Source organism: Pectinophora gossypiella, chromosome 29 (assembly GCF_024362695.1).
Source record: "Pectinophora gossypiella chromosome 29, ilPecGoss1.1, whole genome shotgun sequence".
Lineage (NCBI taxonomy): Eukaryota > Metazoa > Arthropoda > Insecta > Lepidoptera > Gelechiidae > Pectinophora > Pectinophora gossypiella.
Window position 1 is genome coordinate 1,755,903 of NC_065432.1, and position 21,340 is coordinate 1,777,242.

Genomic DNA, 21,340 nt, shown 5'->3' on the forward strand with positions numbered 1-21,340 from the left:
CTAGAACTAGGTCCAGACAATCCCTGTTGGATAAAACTTAGATGCATGTCCCGCCAAACCTTCCGCCCGCGTCACACTCTTGATTCACAGCATCTGCAGTAGCGGCGTGGGGTGGAGGGACGCGCCTCTGCAGGTTGTGAGCGCCAGGTGCTGCTGATCTACTGCAGGTCTACTAGCGAGTGTGGCTCACGTTAAAAAAATTGTCATTACGTAAAAAAAACAACCCGGACAATCATGTGATTCAAGCCTGAAAAGTCCTTACCCAACAAAGGACAGTCTCACATAGTGTTTCGACAATGTCCCCGTCGGGAATCGAAACCGGACCTTAGACGAACCACAGAGGCTGTCTGAGTTGATATCAAGTGGAATTTCTTGTTGGAAAATTCATGATTTTTTTTTTTGAGTTTTTTTAAATTATTTTCCGTGCCATACTTTCGCGACGGAAAATTCCACTTGATATCAAGTCAGAATCATGGTCTGAATCATCCCTCAAAGTTTTCGTTACGATGTCACTAACACCCTGTATATTTGAGGGATAAATAATACCGCTTGTAATGGTGGGTGCGTTTATTTTGTGCTTCAGATCAGAACTTGTAGACATTTGGCATTATTTCAATAATTATTACAAGTAGTGTGTGTTGTTAGCTCAATCCTGCCAGTTTTCGAAAAACTGTGTGAAGGCAGCCGGCTCTGCTCCCTCTGGAACCTTCGATACGTGGACCTGAGGAGGAGGAAGAGGAAGTAAGTACAATGCCGGCCCTGGGCAGCGCGGTCTTAAACTAGGCTGGGGCCCTTGGGCACACAAGAATTTGGGGCCCTTTTGGAAAGTAAAGAAAGCGAATTGGAAAGTAAAAACGAAAAACACTTAATTTTTTACTAAGTACCTATACCCATAGGTAATCAAATACAGCATAGGTTTTTTGGTTTTTGGAAAAGTCGCATTCATCGATAATATAATGGCGCAGTATATGATTTGCCTTGTAAATCTAACCTTCTGATAAGATTCCTGATTTGTGAAAAAAGTGTTAACGTGCCCGACAAAAATGTTTTGAGAATAAATGTGTGAGAGAAATTGTGGATCCTTAGGGGCCCCCCGAGAATGGGGGCCCTGGGCACGGGCCCCGTGTGCCCTTATGGTGAAGATGGTATTAGGCGACGCGGGGTGAACCACCGCACCGGGCGCCAAAATATGGGGGCAAAATCAATCAAGACGGGTTACCCTGGCCGCAAACTATTGTGCTGAGTGAGGCCCTTTTATCTCAGGACGTCCACCACCACCTATGTGTGTTGTAACAGGACAAACGTCTTACCCATTCCGGTAGATTTTGTGTCTTCAGATATTGCTGGGCTTTCTTCATCGCTTCTGACTTCTCCTGAAAAAAAAAGTTATCAGAAATTAGTACCATTTACATACATACATAAACTCACGCCTATTTCCCACCGGGGTAACCAGAGACTATAGAATTCCATTGGCTTCGATCTTGACACACTTCTCTTGCTTCCTCCACATTCATCAATCGCTTCATACACGCACGCCGGTTCAGAGTAAATTCAAAAATGTTATATTGACCTTCAACAAGTTTATCCATGATAATTACGTTGAATAAATGATTCTGATTTCTGATTCTCCTATGACAAGCCGCCATTGCTAGCCCATTGATGACGTAAGTGTTACCATTCAATTGGTATCTCCTACATTCCAAGGACGTAAATTTTATTATTGAAAATTAAGCGAATTACTGACTAATGTATTTAATTACTATTATTTGTCACATATCTAAAAATCATTAAAACTGTAAGTAAATCTTTTACTAAAAGTTCATTTCCTTGCAAAGTGAATAAAAAAACATTGGTCGTGGGTAATTTATTTTTTACGAAATGGCAACGCAGGGTCAGATGACGTCAGCTGAGCTAACCTTGGTTTTATTATACCATGGTCAATTCAATTAAATTTCATTTATTACGTAAACAATATACATTGTGTTGGAATGTCTTACAAAATAAATATATCACAAATAACAATTTAGGAATTACACTGTAGGGATATAAATATCAACTTATGCCATGCGCAGTGGCGGATTTACAAATTTGCCGCCAGTAGGGTATTCAAATTTTGCCGCCCCTACTGACCTCTGAAATTCGATACTAATTATAGTCGAGTGCACAGCGCTACCAAAAACACGGCGCAAAGTTAGCAAAATATGTTCGGTTGAAGCCCGTACAGACGTAAGAATGTTCAGTATACTGTGCATTACTAAAATGTTATGACTCTTGTCACTTGTTTCTTTGTGTATAGGTATAATATCTATTATTTTACTTCTGTAAGACAAAAAAAAATTTGGGCCAAATTTGCCGCCCCCTAAAATCTGCCGCCCTAGGCTTCAGCCTACTCAGCCTACTGGTAAATCCGCCACTGGCCATGCGAGAATAAATGGAATTTAGAATAACACTAACAGAATCGACAATGTCAGACCGAAGAGCTCAGTCGTATAGCCATGTGTGGTCGTAAGCTTATTTACGCTTATTTATGTTATGTTTCTATGTTAATGCTATGTAAAATGGCAAATCTACAATAAGTCACGTCAAAAAAAACTATATAAAATGATTAGGTACCTTTTCATTGGACTTGCTTCCCACCCACACGTAGATACCGCTCCTACCAAGATCCAAGATGTAGCACTCCTGTAAAACAAACAGTCAGATCAGAATCAGAATCATTTATTCAACGTAATTATCATGGATAAACTTGTTGAAGGTCAATGTAACATTTTAGAATTTACGTCATTTCGCAAGGTGTTATGGCTGAGGAGAAGAAATGACAAGAAACTGCAACAGCAACACATCTTTTAAATCAATGAGGGTACATTACAAGTTATTTAATAACTAGAGGAACACATTCAATACCAGACATTTTTATCATTTAGGTAATCATTAATCTTATAATAGGCTTTTTTACATAAAGTAAGCTTCACGTGAGCTTTAAATTTGTTCTCTGACAAATTTAAAATATTATCTGGTTTGAAAACGGCCTCCGTGGTCCAGTGGTTGAGCGTTGGACTCACGATCCGGAGGCCCCGGGTTCGAATCCCGGTGGGGATATATCATAAAAATCACTTTGTGTTCCCTAGTTTGGTTAGGACATTACAGGCTGATCACCTGATTGTCCGAAAGTAAGATGAATGGCAGGCTGGTGATGATGATGATGATGGTATCAAAGTGTATACATATAGTGACGGTATGTATAACATAACATAACAAATACTTTATTGCACAAACAGGAAAAAACAAAATACAAAACAAAAGAGAAATGGAATTAGTACAATAGGCGGCCTTATTGCTAACGCTTATTGCTTATATGGATAACGCATTACTAACCTCTGACTTGAGTTGTCCTTGCGAGTACGGTTTGGGAAGCGGTGATATCTTCACTTGCCCAGAACTGTCTGACACCTCGCTCAGAGACGCCTCCGCCTTTCGCTCGAACTCCTGAAAAATAAAAAAACACCTTCAATAAAAAAAAGCTTATGAAAACTAAGCGCATTTAATGGTACTTACATTTATAGTTGGTACTAGTAATTATTTAGAAGATATGAATGCATGGGATTAATTGTCTGATAACTGATATTTGGCAGTTAAATTTATCAATTGTATAACAATATTTTATGTTTTTTTTTAAAGAACGTCTAGGGCCTTGTGCCGAGGTTTTTCTTGCGGCTTCTTTTCCCCGGCTATACTTTAGGCGTGTGAGACGTTCGTTATGTAAAAATTGACGATTCAAAGTGTATGTTGCCTACTGAATAAAGATATTTTTGAATTTGAATTGAAAGATGTTCTTGAATTTGAAATTCATTTTGCGCATCTGAACAATTTTTTTTTTGACTCCTCGTTCAAGAAGGAAGCAAATATGTTAAGTTTAAAATTGTATTGGACTGAAAATCTACCTCGTCATCACCACCCTCAGTGTCTTCAGGCACGGATGCTCTGTCTCCGGAGCCAAGAGCCTCGAAGAATGTCTCGAAGTCTTTTTCGCTGGAGTACGGATCTGAAAATAACGAATGGTTCGCTTGGATATCATTCATCTTCTCAATCTGATGATGATAACGATGTGAGGTCGATGACCAACCTCACCAACCCTGGTGTCTGTTGAAGGACTCTGTCCTGGTCGCGGTTGGCGACTGATATCGCCTTCATCTTCTCCATCTGATGATGGCAATGATATGAGGTCGATGACAACCTCACCAACCCTGGTGTCTGTTTAAGGACTCCTTACCAATGATCTCGACGCTGCCTCGCCCGTTGTGGTCCTGGTCACGGATGGTGTTGGCGACTGATATGGCCTTCATCTTCTCCATCTGGCCAGCCTTCTCGCCCACGTACAAGTATATCGTGTGCTCAATGTCCAGGATGAAACAGTCCCCTTTGTTCATTGATGAGATCTTCGGTTCCACCTGGATGGAGAGAATAGGGATGAGTATCTTTTACTGTATACCGCAAAAGCGGTATATAAAGCGAAAGTTGATGGTAGGGCTGGCAGAGGAAGACCGAGAAGGACTTACGATGACCAAATTGGAGATGTCCTTAGAAAAGGTTTAATACGATCTATTCTGAACCGGCGTGCGTGTATGGAGCGATTGATGAATGTGGAGGAAGCAAGAGAAGTGTGTCAGGATCGAAGCAAATGGAATTCTATAGTCTCTGCTTACCCCGGTGGGAAATAGGCGTGAGTTTATGTATGTATGTATGTATCTTTTACTGTTTTTTGGGGGTTTGATTCCCAACTGAGACACTATGCGTTATCTCCCGTCGTCAGGGTCCGTTTACCTAACCTAAAGATTTGAGAGGCCTGGTTTTTTATGTCCTAGCCAAACTAGGACTCGCACCTGGGACCTCCGGATCGTGAGTCCAACGCTCAACCACAGGACCAAGGAGGGCATTAAAGTATTCCGTAATTCTGTAAAAAAACTGGACCTGTCAAATCTTCAGGTTAGGTAAGCGGACGTTGTACAAACGGGATAATGCTATGGGGAATATGTGTACATGGGACTTAAATCGGGGATACATGGAGATGATGATGATGATGAAAGGATTTGGTCTAGAGCAGGAACTCCGCTGATGTTGAGAAAGCTGCACTCACCTGTCTCACTCGGACATGTTTCTTGCCCTTGATCTGGAAGAGCCTCTTCTCGGAGCCAGCGTTTATGGTCACGTGACTGAATCCAGAAGCGTGGCCACCATCCAGATACCTGATCGCTGGAAATCAGATAAAATAACACATGAGTATCACTGTCATCCTCTGTCTCTCCTCTCTATCTCTGTGTAACCCTGACACTAAAGGTGATCCATGGATATTTTTAAAATCTTTTATTTAGTTAGCCTATTCTATCCCACTGCTGGTCAAAGGCTGGTATTTATTCTTCCACTCCTCTCGATTTGCGCCTTTTTTTTTGACGTGACTTATTATAGATTTGCCGCAAATGGCATTAACTACTTGGCCGGACAAATGGGGAGCGCTGAAGGCTCTCACCCGGTACAAAGTTTAAGACAGGCCTGAGGGTGCCCAGTTGGACGCGAACGTCGGCTCAGGGCGCAGTCTGTAAAAAAACCGGACCTGTCAAATCTTCAGGTTCGGTAAGCGGACCCTGTGAAAAACGGGATAATGCTGATGATGATGATGGTTCATACACGCGTTAAAATCAACTTTACCTGGCTGGAAATAATGTAGGAACTGCTGTGACTCGTATCCCTGCTGCTCGCGGTGCTGCACAGCCGCCCCTTGGAACTTGAAGTCATCCAGATTGACAGTCAAGATGGCCGCTGCGCCCGCTTCATCCTGGCTGGTGGAAGCCCCCAGCCAGAAGTGAATATCCCAGATCATTCGGTTCTTTATTTCCGTCGTCTGAAAAGTGAAGATTGATTAAAGTTAGTGGCGGCCCTAGGGCGGTTTTACTCTTTATTATAAGTACGTTAATACTGAGTTGGTCATCTTTGATTTCGCTCGCTAATACCATCTGCTTCAAATCTACAATAAGTCACGTAGAAAAAGTGTACGTCCTTCGGGCACTGATAGTTATCAGTGTTCATTATGGCAGATTTCCAACTAATCGTTTGGTTTTCGTCAAACATGTTTAACTGACATGCCGAAAGAATGGACAAGTAATTACCCTCAGAAAGCCGATAAATGACGGAATTTCCAGGCTATGTACTTACCTCAAAATCAACACAGCGCGTGCGCTGTACAGTTTTTTCTTCGTTTAACCTTCTAATTTCATTGGATAACAGACTTAAATGCATTTTTCATCTTTGTATTTGGATATAAATTATGACCTTTTTTATTAAACCCAGGCATAATTACATCTTCCGCCCTTTCTTATTCTGATCAAAGTAAAGAAAGCAATAGAGTAGCACATAATTCTATATATAATGTGATCCAAATATCAAGCAACAATTATTTGTATATAGGGTGTTAGTGACATCGTAACGAAAACTTTGACGGGTGGTTCAGGCCATGATTCTGAGTTGATATCAAGTAGAAATTTCCGTCGCAAAAGTATGGATTGGAAAATGATTAAAAAGAAAAGAAAAATTTTCATCAATTTTTTGACACGAAATTCCACTTGACCAACCAACATGATGGACTAATGTTATGGGCGATAGGCTGATCACTTATCACCATAAAGTTCATCATATCCAGCTTACGACATCGTATCAACAGTGGCTGCAAGTTGTCTTTGATTACTTGTGGCTCTGCCCACCCCAGTAGGGATTACGGGCGTGAGTTTATGTATGTATGTATGTATGTAAATTCCACTTGATATCAACTCAGAATCATGGTCTGAACCATCCCCCTGAGTATTCGTTACGGTGTCACTAATACCCATACCTACTTATATGGCTACCGTATGTACTTGTACGGGGTGTAAGTGTCATCGTAACAAATACTGAGAGAGATGATTCATCTGATTATTCTGAGTAGAATTTTGCATCGCAAAAGTATAGAATTGAAAATAATTTAAAAAAACTAAAAAAAATCATGAATTTAGCGACGGAAAATTCCACTTGATTTTAACTCAGAATCATGGTCTGAATCAACCCCCTCAGTATTCGTTACGATGTCACTAACACCCAGTATATGCTTCTGCTATTACATTGTATTTTAGAATATTTATGTACCCGAGTGATGAGAAAATAGGTAATTATCACGTTTAAACTGAACAACGCCATCTATATTGTTTTGAGGAACGCAGCCTGGAAATACCCTCATTCTGACAGAGCGCACGACGCGGAAGATTTTTTCATTATTATTTTTTGGCATGTATTTAACGCGGCGACAAACTAATGTGATTACTAAGGGTTTTAAAAATAATTAAAATGGGTAGCAAAAATAATAGGTTGGCAGCTACAGTGAAGTAGCATTTTAAGCATAAAGTAGCAGCTTTATATTAAGTTATGAGGTTTATTTTGCCAATAAAATATTTTTAATTCTACTGTCTTAATATTAGTCGCCAAGTCATTATTTATAATACCTCACCTATAATTTCATTGGCCCTGTTAAATATTTTTGCTACCTTAAAGTAGCAGCCATTATTGAGTTTTTAAAAATCCTTGCATTTCGAAGCTCGTCTAATATAATTGTCGCAATAATATTTAATCGCTGCCAAGTAATTATTTGTAACGCCCTTTAAGTTTTTAGCCGCCTCGAAAATAATAAGCCTTATTTTTTTAGTCTATTCCGGCTCTATGGATCTCTGGTTCTCTACTCTAGGCTTACCTTGAGAACTATGTAAGAATCTCCGGAGTAAAAGTTGTTATATTGATTCTTTGGCACTGGCACCGGCTCGAAATCCTGAAAAATAGAAAGTAAATTATATTCCAACAAAAAAGAAATAATAATTAATTAATAATAAAAAATACTAATAATACTAAAAAAAATAATAAAAAATAATACTAATAAATAATAATAAAATCGCCGGTTGGTGTCACACCACATTTAGATTAAACTGTCTTAAGGGGCCTCTACGTGTTGGCTTCGGCCCCACGCACGCCTTCCAAAAGTCCGGGCCTCCATAGGCCCGAGATATGAAAAAGACATAATAATAATTTAGCCTCCATAGGCCTGAGATATGAAAAAGACATACAATAATAATAATTTTATTTTTATTATTTGTTTTTTTATATATTGTTTTTTTAATTTTTTTATTATTGTTTTTTTTTATATTTCGTAATTTTCAGCCATTTAGTGGTTTCCAGGATTTGTGCCCGGTTAATGGCAATGAACTCACCCCCTAACTTATTGCCACATGGCATAAGAAAACCAGATATGCTCAATCCTATGACAAGCCGCCATTGCTAGCCCTTTGATGACGTAAGTGTTACCACTGTGTTACCACAATCATACATACATAAACAGCCTATATACGTCCCATTGCTGGGCACAGGCCTCCCCTTAATCAACCGGAGGGGGTATGGCGCATACTCCACCACGCTGCTCCAATGCGGGTGGTTTTACGGCTAATAGCCGGGACCAACGGCTTAACGTGCCCTCCGAAGGAATCATCTTACTTTTTCGGACAATCAGGTGATTCAAGCCTGAAAAGTCCTTACCAAACAAAGGACAGTCTCACAAAGTGATTTCGACAATGTCCCCATCGGGAATCGAACCCAGACCTCCAGATGGTGAGCCTAACGCCCTAACCACTAGACGACGGAGGCTGTTACCATTAAATTGAAACTGTAATTTACTTACTGTACTGTCACATTTCTCCAAATAGAGCCAACACGGGTTTCGTAATATCATTACTCGTTAAAACAAAAGTTACAATTTATTTATTTTATAGGTAATCATTTGAAATCCATAAAATTTTAATCGCTGTTTATACCTACTTACTACAATTAAAAGAGCTCATTATTCCTGTTTGAACACAAAACGTTTTTAACGATGTCAGCAACTAATGTATGATTACTACATGATATGGCCAAACGTTGGCAATCATATCGTAAAATTAGTAACATTATCCACCGATAGTGGCGCTGGAGTCGATTATATTTAAAACTTGATTGATATTATAATGGAGGAGCTCGGTCTGCAATTGTTGAAGTTAAGCAACTTTCGCAAAGGCCGGTCATAGGATAGGTAACAACAAAAAAAAAGTTTTCATCTCGAGCTCCTCCGTGCTTCGGAAGGCACGTTAAGCCGTTGGTCCCAGCTGCGTTAGCAGTCGTTAATAACCATCAATCCGTACTGGGCCCGCGTGATGGTTTAAGGCCCGATCTCCCTATCCATCCATAGGGAAGGCCCGTGCCCCAGCAGTGGGGACGTTAATGGGCTGATGATGATGATGATACAATATTAAAATTAATTTAACACATCATGACATGATCAATTCTACGATCTGGCCACGACATCCACTCACCTCGATTCTCCATATCTCCAATCCTTCTTTTTCTCCAGCTTTTGTAAATGCTTCGTGGAGCGCAGCCATTCTTTATCTGTGGACAATTAAACAAAATATAATAACTTAACATAAGCTTACAACTATATGTTAATAATTCCAAATTCAAATTCAAAAATATCTTTATTCATTATGTAACATAATTACACTTTGAATCGTCAATTTTTACATTACGAACGCCTCATCCGCCTAAAACTACTGCAGCTTCTCACAACCTTCTCACAACCAAAATGGAAGCTCGCTTCATAGCAGCCTCCTATCCCAAGAATTACTAATTCGCAGGGCTAACACAAGCACACATACGCACGCACGCGCGCACGCACGCACGCACGCACGCACACACGCACAGTGCCCCGTACTACTTTAATTAACACGTGGTTAACTTATAACATAATATTGTAAAGTATTGTAAATGAGCTGTTGTTAACATGAATAAAAAAAAATAAAAAATAATTGCCTACTCGACAGTTCATCACTAATTTAAGAGCCACGCTCTTGTCGGTGTAGCATTCTCCATGCTACTTTTTAGGGACAAATAGGGCAGTGGTTTCCCTCTTGCCTTCCGCCCCGCAGTATTCTGTCTGACGCAAGTGGGATGGCGCCCAGAATAGTCTATTTCAAAGCCGTGCTAGGACTCCTGTCCTCCGCCTCTGAATAGTACTGACAGTTACTGCTGCATTCTGACAGGTTCCAGGTTACAGTCCCTGTGACTCGCCTCTTCCGTCCTGCATTGCCGTACCGATGGCTCCCATCTCCGCCTCTGCAACCGCTGAGGTCTTCACCCGTATCCCTGGGCAAGGGTTCTAGGTACGTACAGTCATGAGCAATATAATGCACCCACTTTAGGACTCTGTCGCACTAACATATTTGACATTTAGTGAGTCTTACAGTTCAATTTATCAAAAAAGTTAATGTGACATGGTAGGTACCAAAGTGTGTACATATTAATGCTCGTGACCGTACGTAGGTACTTGACAGTTGTAACAATAAATTATGAAATATATCGGATATGGTAGTTTAAATCATTTAACGATAATAAACTAATAGTCTTTTTATTAAGATCATTTTTTAAATATTGTATTTACAAAAAAAGGAAAACATCGTGAGGAAACCCACATTCCCGAGAAATGCACTTTCGGAGGTATGTGACCTGACCTGTATTGGGCTGGTTTTCCCTTCGCGGGTTGGAAGGTCAGACAGGCAGTCGCTTCTGTAAAAAACCGGACCTGTCAAATCTTCAGGTTAGGTAAGCGGACCTTGTTAAAACCGGGTTAATGCTAGGGAGACGACGACGCGACGTTGTCATGACTTGAGTGGCCTTATTGCTCTAGAGCAATTTCCTCCAGACAACCGCTACCAGGAGACAAACATTTACTAGACTTTGATGCGGAATGGTGCGATAAGAAATAAATAAAAGTAAACAAAACCCAATCCTAAATAATGTTTCTTTCTTTCTTTCTTTCTTTATCCTCTCAGACTGTAGGGCTAACACGCGCAACCTGATAAACTTTTATCAAGGTCATTTTATCGATTCTGACGATATAATTATGTCGTTTTATCGATTGGTGCCAATATGTGAACCCTATACAGTATGTGCAGATGATGACGTACATAAATGACACACTGACTTCCTGGCTCAGGCATTGTGGTCAATCATTCATGACTTGTTAATGATGGTAGGCAGATAATGATGATGAAGATCTTACGATGTTAATTGTACCCTAGGCATGTCGCAAACTAACTACTTAAATGCCTGACTCACAGTTAAGACGTATTTTCCATATCTACGTATAGTATTTTAGGGTTCCGTTAATCAAAAGATCATCATGATTTATTTATTATTAATTTATTTATCATAATATATATTTGTTTTATTGTTTAATATTTTATATTATTTATTGGTTTTATTATTTATTTATTTATTATTTTATATTATTTATTTATTTAATAATTTACTGTACTTACACATGATAACGCAGAAACACAGTGTGGAGTATCACCACAAACTATGGCACACCTTATTTATTTATTATTAATTTATTTATCATATATTTGTTTTATTATTTATTATTTTATATTATTTATTTAATAATTTACTGTACACATGATAACACAGAAACACAGTGTGGAGTATCACCACAAACTATGGCTCACCTTTTGTGCTGTCCTAAGTGCCCTAACACCTGCACTATTAAAGACCTTTACGAAGCCACTGACAATGCCGTAAGCGTGGCCAATTATTGGTCAGCAAAAATTTAGTATCGATCGCCATCGACTCGCAAAGAAGAAGAACACAATATGACAAAATGAGGAGAGACAAAAGGCTTACTTACTTTTATATTACTTTCAGACAATCAAATGATCACCCTGTAATGCCCTAACCAAACTAGGGAACACAAAATGATTTTTGTTATATGTCCCCACCGGGATTCGAACCCGGGGCCTCCGGATCGCGAGCCCAACGCTCAACGATGGGACCACGGACATTGTCGAAATCACTTTGTGAGACTATCCTTTGTTTGGTAAGGACTTTTCAGGCTTGAATCACCTGATTGTCCGAAAAAGTAAGATGATTCCGTGCTTCGGAGGGCACGTTAAGCCGTTGGTCCCGGCTATTAGCCGTAAAAACACCTTCTCCAACCCGCATTAGAGCAGCGTGGTGGAGTATGCTCCATACCCCCTCAGGATGATTGAGGGGAGGCCTGTGCCCAGCAGTGGGACGTATATAGGCTGTTTATGTTTGTAAAAATCATACGTCCCTTTCCTTTTCGGCGGGTAAGAAAATGACAGGTATAGGTAACTTAAAGTGGAGGTGTCTTTGGATTTGAAAAGGACATTCGGTTTTACGACTAAAATGCGACGTTATACAAACACCTTTACATACCCACTCAAAATATGAAAACGAAAACACAAAACACGCACTATGTTCTATACAAAACTTTACGGAAATGAGGAAATAAAAAAATCCACCAACGACCTCCTTGCCTCGCGGTTGGCTGAATACTAAACAAAACAACACAACAATTCCACATACAATCTAACCAGTGTTGCCGTTACCAGGAATTTTCCCAATTTGGGAATATTTCCAGCTTCTTATCGTGTGGGTTGTGAGGTTGAATACCAGCCTCACCAACCCTGGTATCAGGGTTATGATTGAGCCGCCAAAGGCCCCTGACATGGCTCATGTAACGGTTACTCACTTACATCAGTAAGTAGTAACCGGGACCAACGGCTTAACGTGCCTTCCGAAACACGGAGCATCTTACGCCGTTGTTCCCAGCTGTAAAGGCGCTTAACTTATGTACGTATAAACAGCTCTCTCTCTCTCTATTTAAGAGCTGCGTTCTTGTCGGTGGAGTAATCGCCATTCCTCTCTTCTTCCCGCCAAAACCTTCACCTCCCGATACGACACGACCTGCACCTTCTCTTTTATTTGTTTCATAAATGTTCTCCTATGTCTACCCCTTCCTCTCTTCCCTTCCATTTTTCCCTCTATAATGTTTGTTATAAATGAATCGTGTCGTATCAGGTGGCCAATCATATTTCCTCTCCGGTTCTCTATAGTCTTCAATATGGTATAAACAGCGTCGTTACCTAACCTTTAGGCAGATAAGATCAGAGTACAAGAAATCTGGTGCTAATTCCTCTTTGTATGTTTCTTGTGTCTGTTTTATTGTGTACAATAAATAAATAAAGGTCACGTAAGGTCTTGAATTGTTAATTTCTAATTGTATTAATGTTTAATTTGTAATTTTGTAGAGGTAGTCTATTTCACAATGTATTACAATCTTATTTAAATAATAAATCATTAATAAGGCACTAAATAAATAAATAAATAAGAAAGAACAATTAGAAAAACATGTTGTTGCGGAGCTAAGTATATTTTATTGTAATATCTTTTAATTTGCGTCGTGTTTTCTCACCATAGTATGGTATAACTTGCATACGTTTAGTTGGGCTACAGTCTGAACCTCAAAAAGTGTATTATTTCATAAGATTTGTGTCTGTAACCTGTTACGTGTGTTTATTAAATAAATAAATAAAAAGAAAAGCAGCCATGGTCCTTACCAACTATTAAATAGTTTTTTCCACAAGAACATTCCCCCTCTGGGAAAATTCCCGGGGACGCCACATCACCAATCCTAACATGAAGTTAGGTATGTGTGTGTGCCTTAGATATATAAGGATAATATTCATATAACTGGATAGGTATATATGTTTAGGCTACTTGACGACCTAGTCAAATGAGATAATTTATACAAAACGTCAAAACAAAAGTTTTACTTGATGTTTGTATGGAAATACTGTCCTGTGACGTCATCAATAAAAACAATCAAACGCCGTACTCGTGACTACGTAATTCATAAATAAAATTCGAAAACAAGGCGAAAAGTCATCTTAGACTGGCTGATTGAAATTTGATTTGGAAAGAATAATTGTTATATTCGTTAATTTATTTTAGTTTAATAATGGCCCCGATTCCTGCAGACACCATCAAATTTTATTTTAAGTTATATCCGTCATTTTCATATCCGTCGAAAAGGAAAGGGACGGATGATTCACAGCTCTTAATTTTAGGAAGAATGAGTAAATGAATGAATAACCCGGGCGAATCAAAAAGGTATGTCGCTGGTATGCAATCCGTTTGACGTGCTGTCTACTTAACTGTGTCGGGTTATTGACGGATGTAAAATTTTTAGACGGTTGGTTTAGATTTGTGCTTAAAATTGACGTGTGTTCCATAAATTTTGTGCTTGTCGATTACCCGTCCCTTTCCTTTTCGGCGGATAAGAAAATGACAGATATAAGGATATTATTCGTATACAAACGTAAATGAAATACATCAATTATCTGTAATCATAATCAATCAACAACATATAAATTAAAATGTTAAGCTACTAAAACACACACACTCATCCTTTCACACTATAACACACGTACACGCACTCTCACACATATAACATCATACACACCTACACACATACATCATTCACGCAAATTAGTTTAGGTATATGCATATTTTTATTGTTCGAGCACTTGGACTATTTCGGATATAAATTATATAGTTCCACTCAATGCTATTTTTAAAAACTGTAAAAACTGAACACTGCCTCTCAAGATACAGGTCTCCTAGTTTGAGAGACAGGGTTACCTTCTGCGTTTAAATAGCCACCAACAAAATTATATTTTATTGTTAATGTAATGTTTAAAAAAATATGTAAATTGTTCTGTTGTGTGAAATAAATTTATTATTTATTTATTTATTTATTTATTTTATAACTTAAAATAAAATTAGATGGTATTTACAGGAATTAGCACCATTTTAATATCTTCTTGTCATTATTATTTGCATGGTATAATTTTCATAACTAAAAATGTTGACCTAATGCTAAATGCTGACCATCTGCAAACTGTACCTACCATTTTAAGGCGAATAAATGAATTATGAATTATTATTATTCTATTTCTAGATTAGCATTTTATATCATCATCATCACCAGCCACGGGGGCACGGGCCTTCCCTATACAAGAATAGGATGGATAGGGAGATCGGGCCTTAAACCATCACGCGAGCCCAGTGCGGATTGATAGTTATTAACGACTGCTAATGCAGCCGGGACCAACGGTTTAACGTGCCTTCCGAAGCACGGAGGAGCTCGAGATGAAAACTTTTTTTTTTTGTCACCCATCCTATGATCGGCCTTTGCGAAAGATGCTTAACTTCAACAATCGCAGACCGAGCGCGTTAACCGCTGCGCCACCGAGCTCCTCCGATATTTTTACTGTACGGAGATGTTATATCAAAACCTGCCACTCCAGTTACTGTAGCATCTCAGCGGGTGATTATAAAAACCAGTTTGCGAAACCATTATCATCGTATTAAACCGGGAAAAGCGGTAAATGTAGCAAATACGTAATCTGGACCAAATGAATTACGTATATCACGCTCATAATCCAAGCTGGGGTGGGCAGATAGATAATTCGGCACAGAATCAAGCATTCGAGGAAAGCAAAAGTAGTTTGGGGGTCAGAGAAACATTTCTCTTTTGTATCTCCATTACAACATATACTATTGTAAAAAAAAAAAAAAAAATATTTGTGCCTTGCTTTTGCTTTTGGCATCAGTACAGTAAGACCATCTTCCATCGTGTGGGTTGTGAGTAGGATTACCAACCTCATCAACCCTGGTGTCAGGGTTACTATTGAGCCGCCAACGACCCCTGACATGACTCATGTAACAACTACGTACTTACATCTGTAAGTAATAACCGGGGTCAACGGCTTAACGTGCCTTCCGAAGCACGGATCGTCTTACTTTCGGACAATCGGGTGATCAGCCTGTAATGTCCTAACCAAACTAGGGATCACAAAGTGATTTTTATGATATATCCCCACTGGGATTCGAACCTGGGATCTCCGGATCGTGAGCCCAACGCTCAACCACTGGACCACGGAGGCCGTTAGTAAGACCATTATAAACCCCCCCTGTTATTCATCCTAAAATTAAACATGAAAATGAAAACGCCTTAGAAAGTTATACGAGCAATCTAACTACGGAAAATAAACGTTGCTTTCTAATTATTATCAGGCGTTTTAGTCAGCAAGATGAACTAAGTATCCACACCTCGCCGATCTTTCTGTTCGATCAACGTGATAGGTGAGCTGTCTATAATGACAAATGACTGCGTAAAACACATAGGATTTTACACTATTTGCATTGAATCACGTAACGTACCCTTGAGAACCCTTGCCCAGGTATACGGGTGAAGACCTCAACGGTTGCAGAGGTGGAGATAGGAACCATCGGTACGGCAATACAGGACGGAAGGGGCAAGTCACAGGGACTGTAACCTGGAACCTGACAGAGGGCAGCAGTAACTGTCAGTACTATTCAGAGGCGGAGGACAGGAGTCCTAGTACGGCTTTGAAATAGACTACTCTGGGCGCCAATCCACTCGCGTCAGACAGAGTACTGCGGGGCGGAAGGCAAAAGGGCACTGCCCTATTTTTCCATAAAAACTAGCATGGAGAATGCTACACCGACAAGAACGTGGCTCTTAAATTAGTGATGTATTCAACCGAACACAGTAATGAGGGATTTGTTCAACAAAAACAGTTTTAACGTGATAATAATAATTATTCCAAAATAGGTAGAATATAATTATTTATTTATTTATGTACAGTCATGAGCAATATAATGTACCCACTTTAGGACTCTGTCGCACTAACATATTTGACATTTAGTGAGACTTATAGTTCAATTTGTCAAAAAAGTTAATGTGACATGGTACCAAAGTGTATACATATTAATGCTCGTGACCGTACATATACAGCAATACATATGAAACTTTTACAGACAGCATTATAAATAGAAAGACTTGGTCTATATGGCAGAAGCATATTATATAAAAATAATTGTTGCTTGATATATAGATCATATTATGTATAGAATTATATTGCTACCTGTTTAAATGTGTGTGGATTGATTATTTCACCACTCGCAGACTGTATTATTACACCGTAGTACTCACAGAAGAAACACTGATTGTTTTGCCACTTCGCATATAATTCAGTAATAGTAGGTAATTACAAAGGTTATAAACACGTCCGACAATAAGAGAAGATCGATGAATAAAAAATTAATTTAAAAATAGTAAAGAATATTATTATATTGCTGTATTGTATTCATTTTATTATAAAAAAATATATGGATTGATTTATTCATAAATAATAAAAAAACAGAATGTAAATCCACCACAGGCTTCGTCAGTAAAGAATTAATATTTTTTTATAACCTTTTTTTTAAAAGGTAGATATTTTTATGTTGCAATTGTCAGCACTGCCTATATTGCTTCTCTTTATTTTGATCAGAACAATAATGGGTGGAAGTTGTAATCGTACCTTGGTGTAATAAAAAGGGTCATCATTTATACTCAAAAACAAAGATAAAAGATGCATATTATGTCTGTTATCCGTCAAATTAGAAGGTTAAAAAAAAGATATTTACAGCGCTATTGTTAGAGGCGATGGTTGCTCCGGTAAATAAAATCTGGACTGTATTAAATTAAAAACTAGGAAATTATTTACATATAAGTTAGCAAGCAACAGCCTCCGTGGTCTAGTGGTTAGAGGGCTTGTGAACTAACATAGATCGGAATTTCAAACTTCGAAATTCAATATTAGAGTCCCTTTGTTTGGTAAGGACTTTTCAGGCTTGAATGACCTGATTGTCCGAAAAAGTAAGATGATTCCGTGCTTCGGAGGGCACGTTAAGCCGTTGGTCCCGGTTGTTAGCCGTAAAAACACCTCCACCAACCCGCAGTGGAGCAGCGTGGTGGAGTATGCTCCATACCCCCTCCGGTTGATTGAGGGGAGGCCTGTGCCCAGCAGTGGGACGTATATAGGCTGTTTATGTATGTATGTATGTAAGTTAGCAAGGCAAGAAAAACATGCCTCGTCGGCGAAGTCCGTGGCATAAGTCCTGTAATATTGCCATAGCAAAATATATTACAGTAAAATCTATTATAATAGCCTGGAAAGTTATTCATTATAAATTAACAAAACAACAAGTACCTAAGTAAGTAAGGTTTTTCTCAGAAGTAGTATAGAAACATAAAAAACAATTACTAAATTACAAAGAAAAACATCAAAATAGGGAATGTTTATGTAGATATATTGTGTCTTCCTTGAAATCATAACTATTTACCTTATTTACATAAAGTTCGAGCGGGTTATCGAAAATAGTTGGATACTGGGTTATTCTGTAACGCAATACGCTCACTATGTCGCAAATGGAGAGTCAGAGATATATCCATTGTAAGATTTATTTATTTAATATTTGGAAGACCATTAACTCTTAAAATGGGTTTTGTTTTGTCTTTAATAAAGAATTATAATTAATATTAAAAACTATAGCAAAAAACTTAAAAACTAAAACAGAATAAGAATAATACAACTGAAATTGAAAGGATGTGTAGGTTGCTTCTATGCTGTTCTGGGAGCAAATAAAAAACATAGAAAACGTTCAGCTGCTTGTCTTCCCGGGCATGTCGTAAAAACCGACAGAGGGATTGTGTCATCTAACATGATGGACTAATGTTATGGGCGATAGGCTGATCCCTTATCACCATAAGGTTTATCATATCCGACATCGTATCAACAGTGGCTGCAAGTTGTCTTTGATTACTTGTGGCTCTGCCCACCCCATTAGGGATTACGGACGTGAGTTTATGTATGTATGTAAGTATGTAAATTGAAAGGATGTAAAGGTTTTAGGACAAGAACAAATGCCTAGACACCTTAAACACTATATATAAGAAGCGACTGCCTGTCTAACCTACCAACCCGCGAAGAAAAAATCCAGCCCAATACAGGTTGGGTCACATACCTCCGAAACGTTTGTGATAACATGTGTGTCATAATTTTTAACAATTTACCTGAAAATTTAAAGGAATTAAATATGATAGAATTTAAGAAAAAGGGCCATATATTTTCATTCCCTTCGCGGTAGAGGTGAGTGGGGTATGGTGCGCTGAAGCCAGGAGCTTTGTGCGCGAGTTGGGGCGGCGCCTCAGAAATAGTGGAGCGGATCCCCGCTCAGAATCGTATCTGGTGCAACGCATATCGCTGGCTGTTCAACGCGGAAACGCAGCCAGCATTATGGGTACATTTGCACCAGGTACGATTCGAGGCGGGCTTCTTAATTAATATAGTTTAGTTTAAATTTTAATTGTACATAATTTATTTTATTTTCTGTTTATTTGTTTTAGTTTTATTTTAATTTTATTTGTTTTGTTTCATATTTGTCTAATATTTTTGTTATATAACTGATTTGTTTATGGTGTAAATAAATTTTCTCTTTCAATTTAAGAATGATTTAACGAAATGGTTATTACATATGTGTTTTTATAGTGTCAACGAATTCTTTAACTATAGGAATAAGTCTTAATAATAAAATAATTAGGTTTATGTATAAATATTAGCACACCTGCTTGCAGGTTGAATACATGCACTGTTTTACTTAGAATAAGATCTTTAACTTTGTGTTCTTGCAAATAAATGATTGATTGATTCAAACGTGAATTCGACAAACATTGGTTTAGGCCTGTTCTGAATAGTTTTGCTTATGAGAAATAAATACATTGATAGTAATTTAAAAAAAAACAAAACAAAAAGGACATGAATTTTGCGACGGAAAAATCCACTTGATATTAACTCAGAATCATTGCCTCAATTATCCCGCCAAATTTTCGTTACGATATCACTTTATTTTTTTTGACGTGACCTATTTTAAATTTGCCGCAGATGGCATTAACTACTTGGCCGGACAAATGGGGAGCGCTGAAGGCTCTCACCCGGTACAACGTTTAAGTCAGGCCTGAGGGTGCCCAGTTGTTTTATGTCACTAACACCCTGTATATACACTTAAATGAGGATGTAAGTTTTATTATGACTAACATTGCATTTTTTCCTGTTTTATTGTTTTTTAACTACTGTATGAGATACTCAGGCCACAAGGCCTTTTAAGTAATTACATCTAAGAAATAGGGAAAAATGTAAAAATACCTGTATTACAAACAACATAACATAACATCACGCCTTCATCCCCGAAGGGGTAGACAGAGGTGAAATAAGAGATGGGTACAGTCATGAGCAATATAATGTACCCACTTTAGGACTCTGTCGCACTAACATAATTTGACATTTAGTGAGACTTCAGTTCAATTTGTCAAAAAAGTTAATGTGACATGGTACCAAAGTGTATACATATTAGGTAATGTTCGTGACCGTACATTGATTTACCACTATCGTAGATCAAACACTTTATACAAAAATGCGGCGAAAACTTGGCGCTTGTTTAGCTATACATTTGTCTCTCTCTCTTTATTTAAGAGCTGCGTTCTTGTCGGTGGAGTAACCGCCATTCCTCTCTTCTTCCCGCCAAAACCTTCACCTCCCGATACGACACGACCTGCACCTTCTCTTTTATTTGTCACAGCGATATATAGAGGTACCTACATTCAATAAAATCGTGTCAAATTAAGAAAGTACGCATCGTCTTATTATGTACTTATATTAGCGCGTGGTGCTTCGTAACGAGGTCGGGTTATAAGTGTAAATGTGTAAACTTACAGAATAATCACTGTTCGATTAATTATGACTAGTGATGTGCCGGATCGTTAAAAATGTATATCCGCGGATACGGATCTGAATACGGATATTTAGTGTAAAGATCCACGGATACGGATACGGATCTTTATTTTCTTATTCGATATTATTCGATTGGTGCCAGCGGGCGCGAAAAAAAGATTTAGTTTTTTCATTGTCATAAAAAAATGTTATAATTTGCTAATATTGACCTCATTAACATTATAAAAAAAGATTAAAGTATTAGTTATTTCATTGTTATAAAAGTGATATTTTATCTTGCTTTCATTATAAAGATCTATCTATCTAAATGTTTGCAATATAAAGGTGCCAAATATTTGATTTTAAGAAATAAAAACAATCTGAATGGAATTTTATAGTTTTTTATTTAATAATTCTACTTAATCACCTGAAAAAGATCCGTAAAAGATCCGCGTGAAAAGTAACGGACACGGATACGGATACGGATTTTTCTTTTATCTCGGATATCCGCGGATACGGATACGAATATTCGGAACATCACTAATTATGACATTTATTTTGATACTGAATGACCCTAATAACAAATCAAAGCGTAAACTTTAATTAAAGAAGGATAATATTTCGTCTGTCCGTCTGTGTGTCATACATACATATATACATAAACTCACGCCTATTTCCCACCGGGTTGAGCAGAGACTATAGAATTCAACTCCATTTGTTTGTCTGTGAGTCATGTAAGTATGTTTTCGTGATTATAGAAT

General features: G+C 38.2%; 1 protein-coding gene across 3 annotated transcripts in view; it reads right to left on the reverse strand.

Annotated features, from left to right (window-relative positions):
• Positions 1–549: 549 nt before the first annotated feature.
• The window catches only part of LOC126379543 (gelsolin-like), a 29,338-nt gene continuing 8,547 nt past the window's right edge, over positions 550–21,340 (reverse strand). The window contains exons 1-11 of one of the 3 annotated variants that reach the window (XM_050028337.1): positions 12,334–12,459; positions 9,411–9,486; positions 7,769–7,843; positions 5,704–5,896; positions 5,135–5,250; positions 4,271–4,448; positions 3,942–4,042; positions 3,376–3,486; positions 2,614–2,682; positions 1,311–1,373; positions 550–721 (exon numbers count right to left, since the gene is read on the reverse strand). In XM_050028337.1, the coding sequence (XP_049884294.1) occupies positions 647–721; positions 1,311–1,373; positions 2,614–2,682; positions 3,376–3,486; positions 3,942–4,042; positions 4,271–4,448; positions 5,135–5,250; positions 5,704–5,896; positions 7,769–7,843; positions 9,411–9,479 (1,050 nt within the window). In that variant the 5' untranslated portion in view covers positions 9,480–9,486; positions 12,334–12,459 and the 3' untranslated portion in view covers positions 550–646. Of the gene's footprint in view, positions 722–1,310; positions 1,374–2,613; positions 2,683–3,375; positions 3,487–3,941; positions 4,043–4,270; positions 4,449–5,134; positions 5,251–5,703; positions 5,897–7,768; positions 7,844–8,743; positions 8,810–9,410; positions 9,487–12,333; positions 12,460–21,340 lie in introns of those variants that run through there. The other 2 variants (XM_050028336.1, XM_050028339.1) reach the window with 2 other exon arrangements.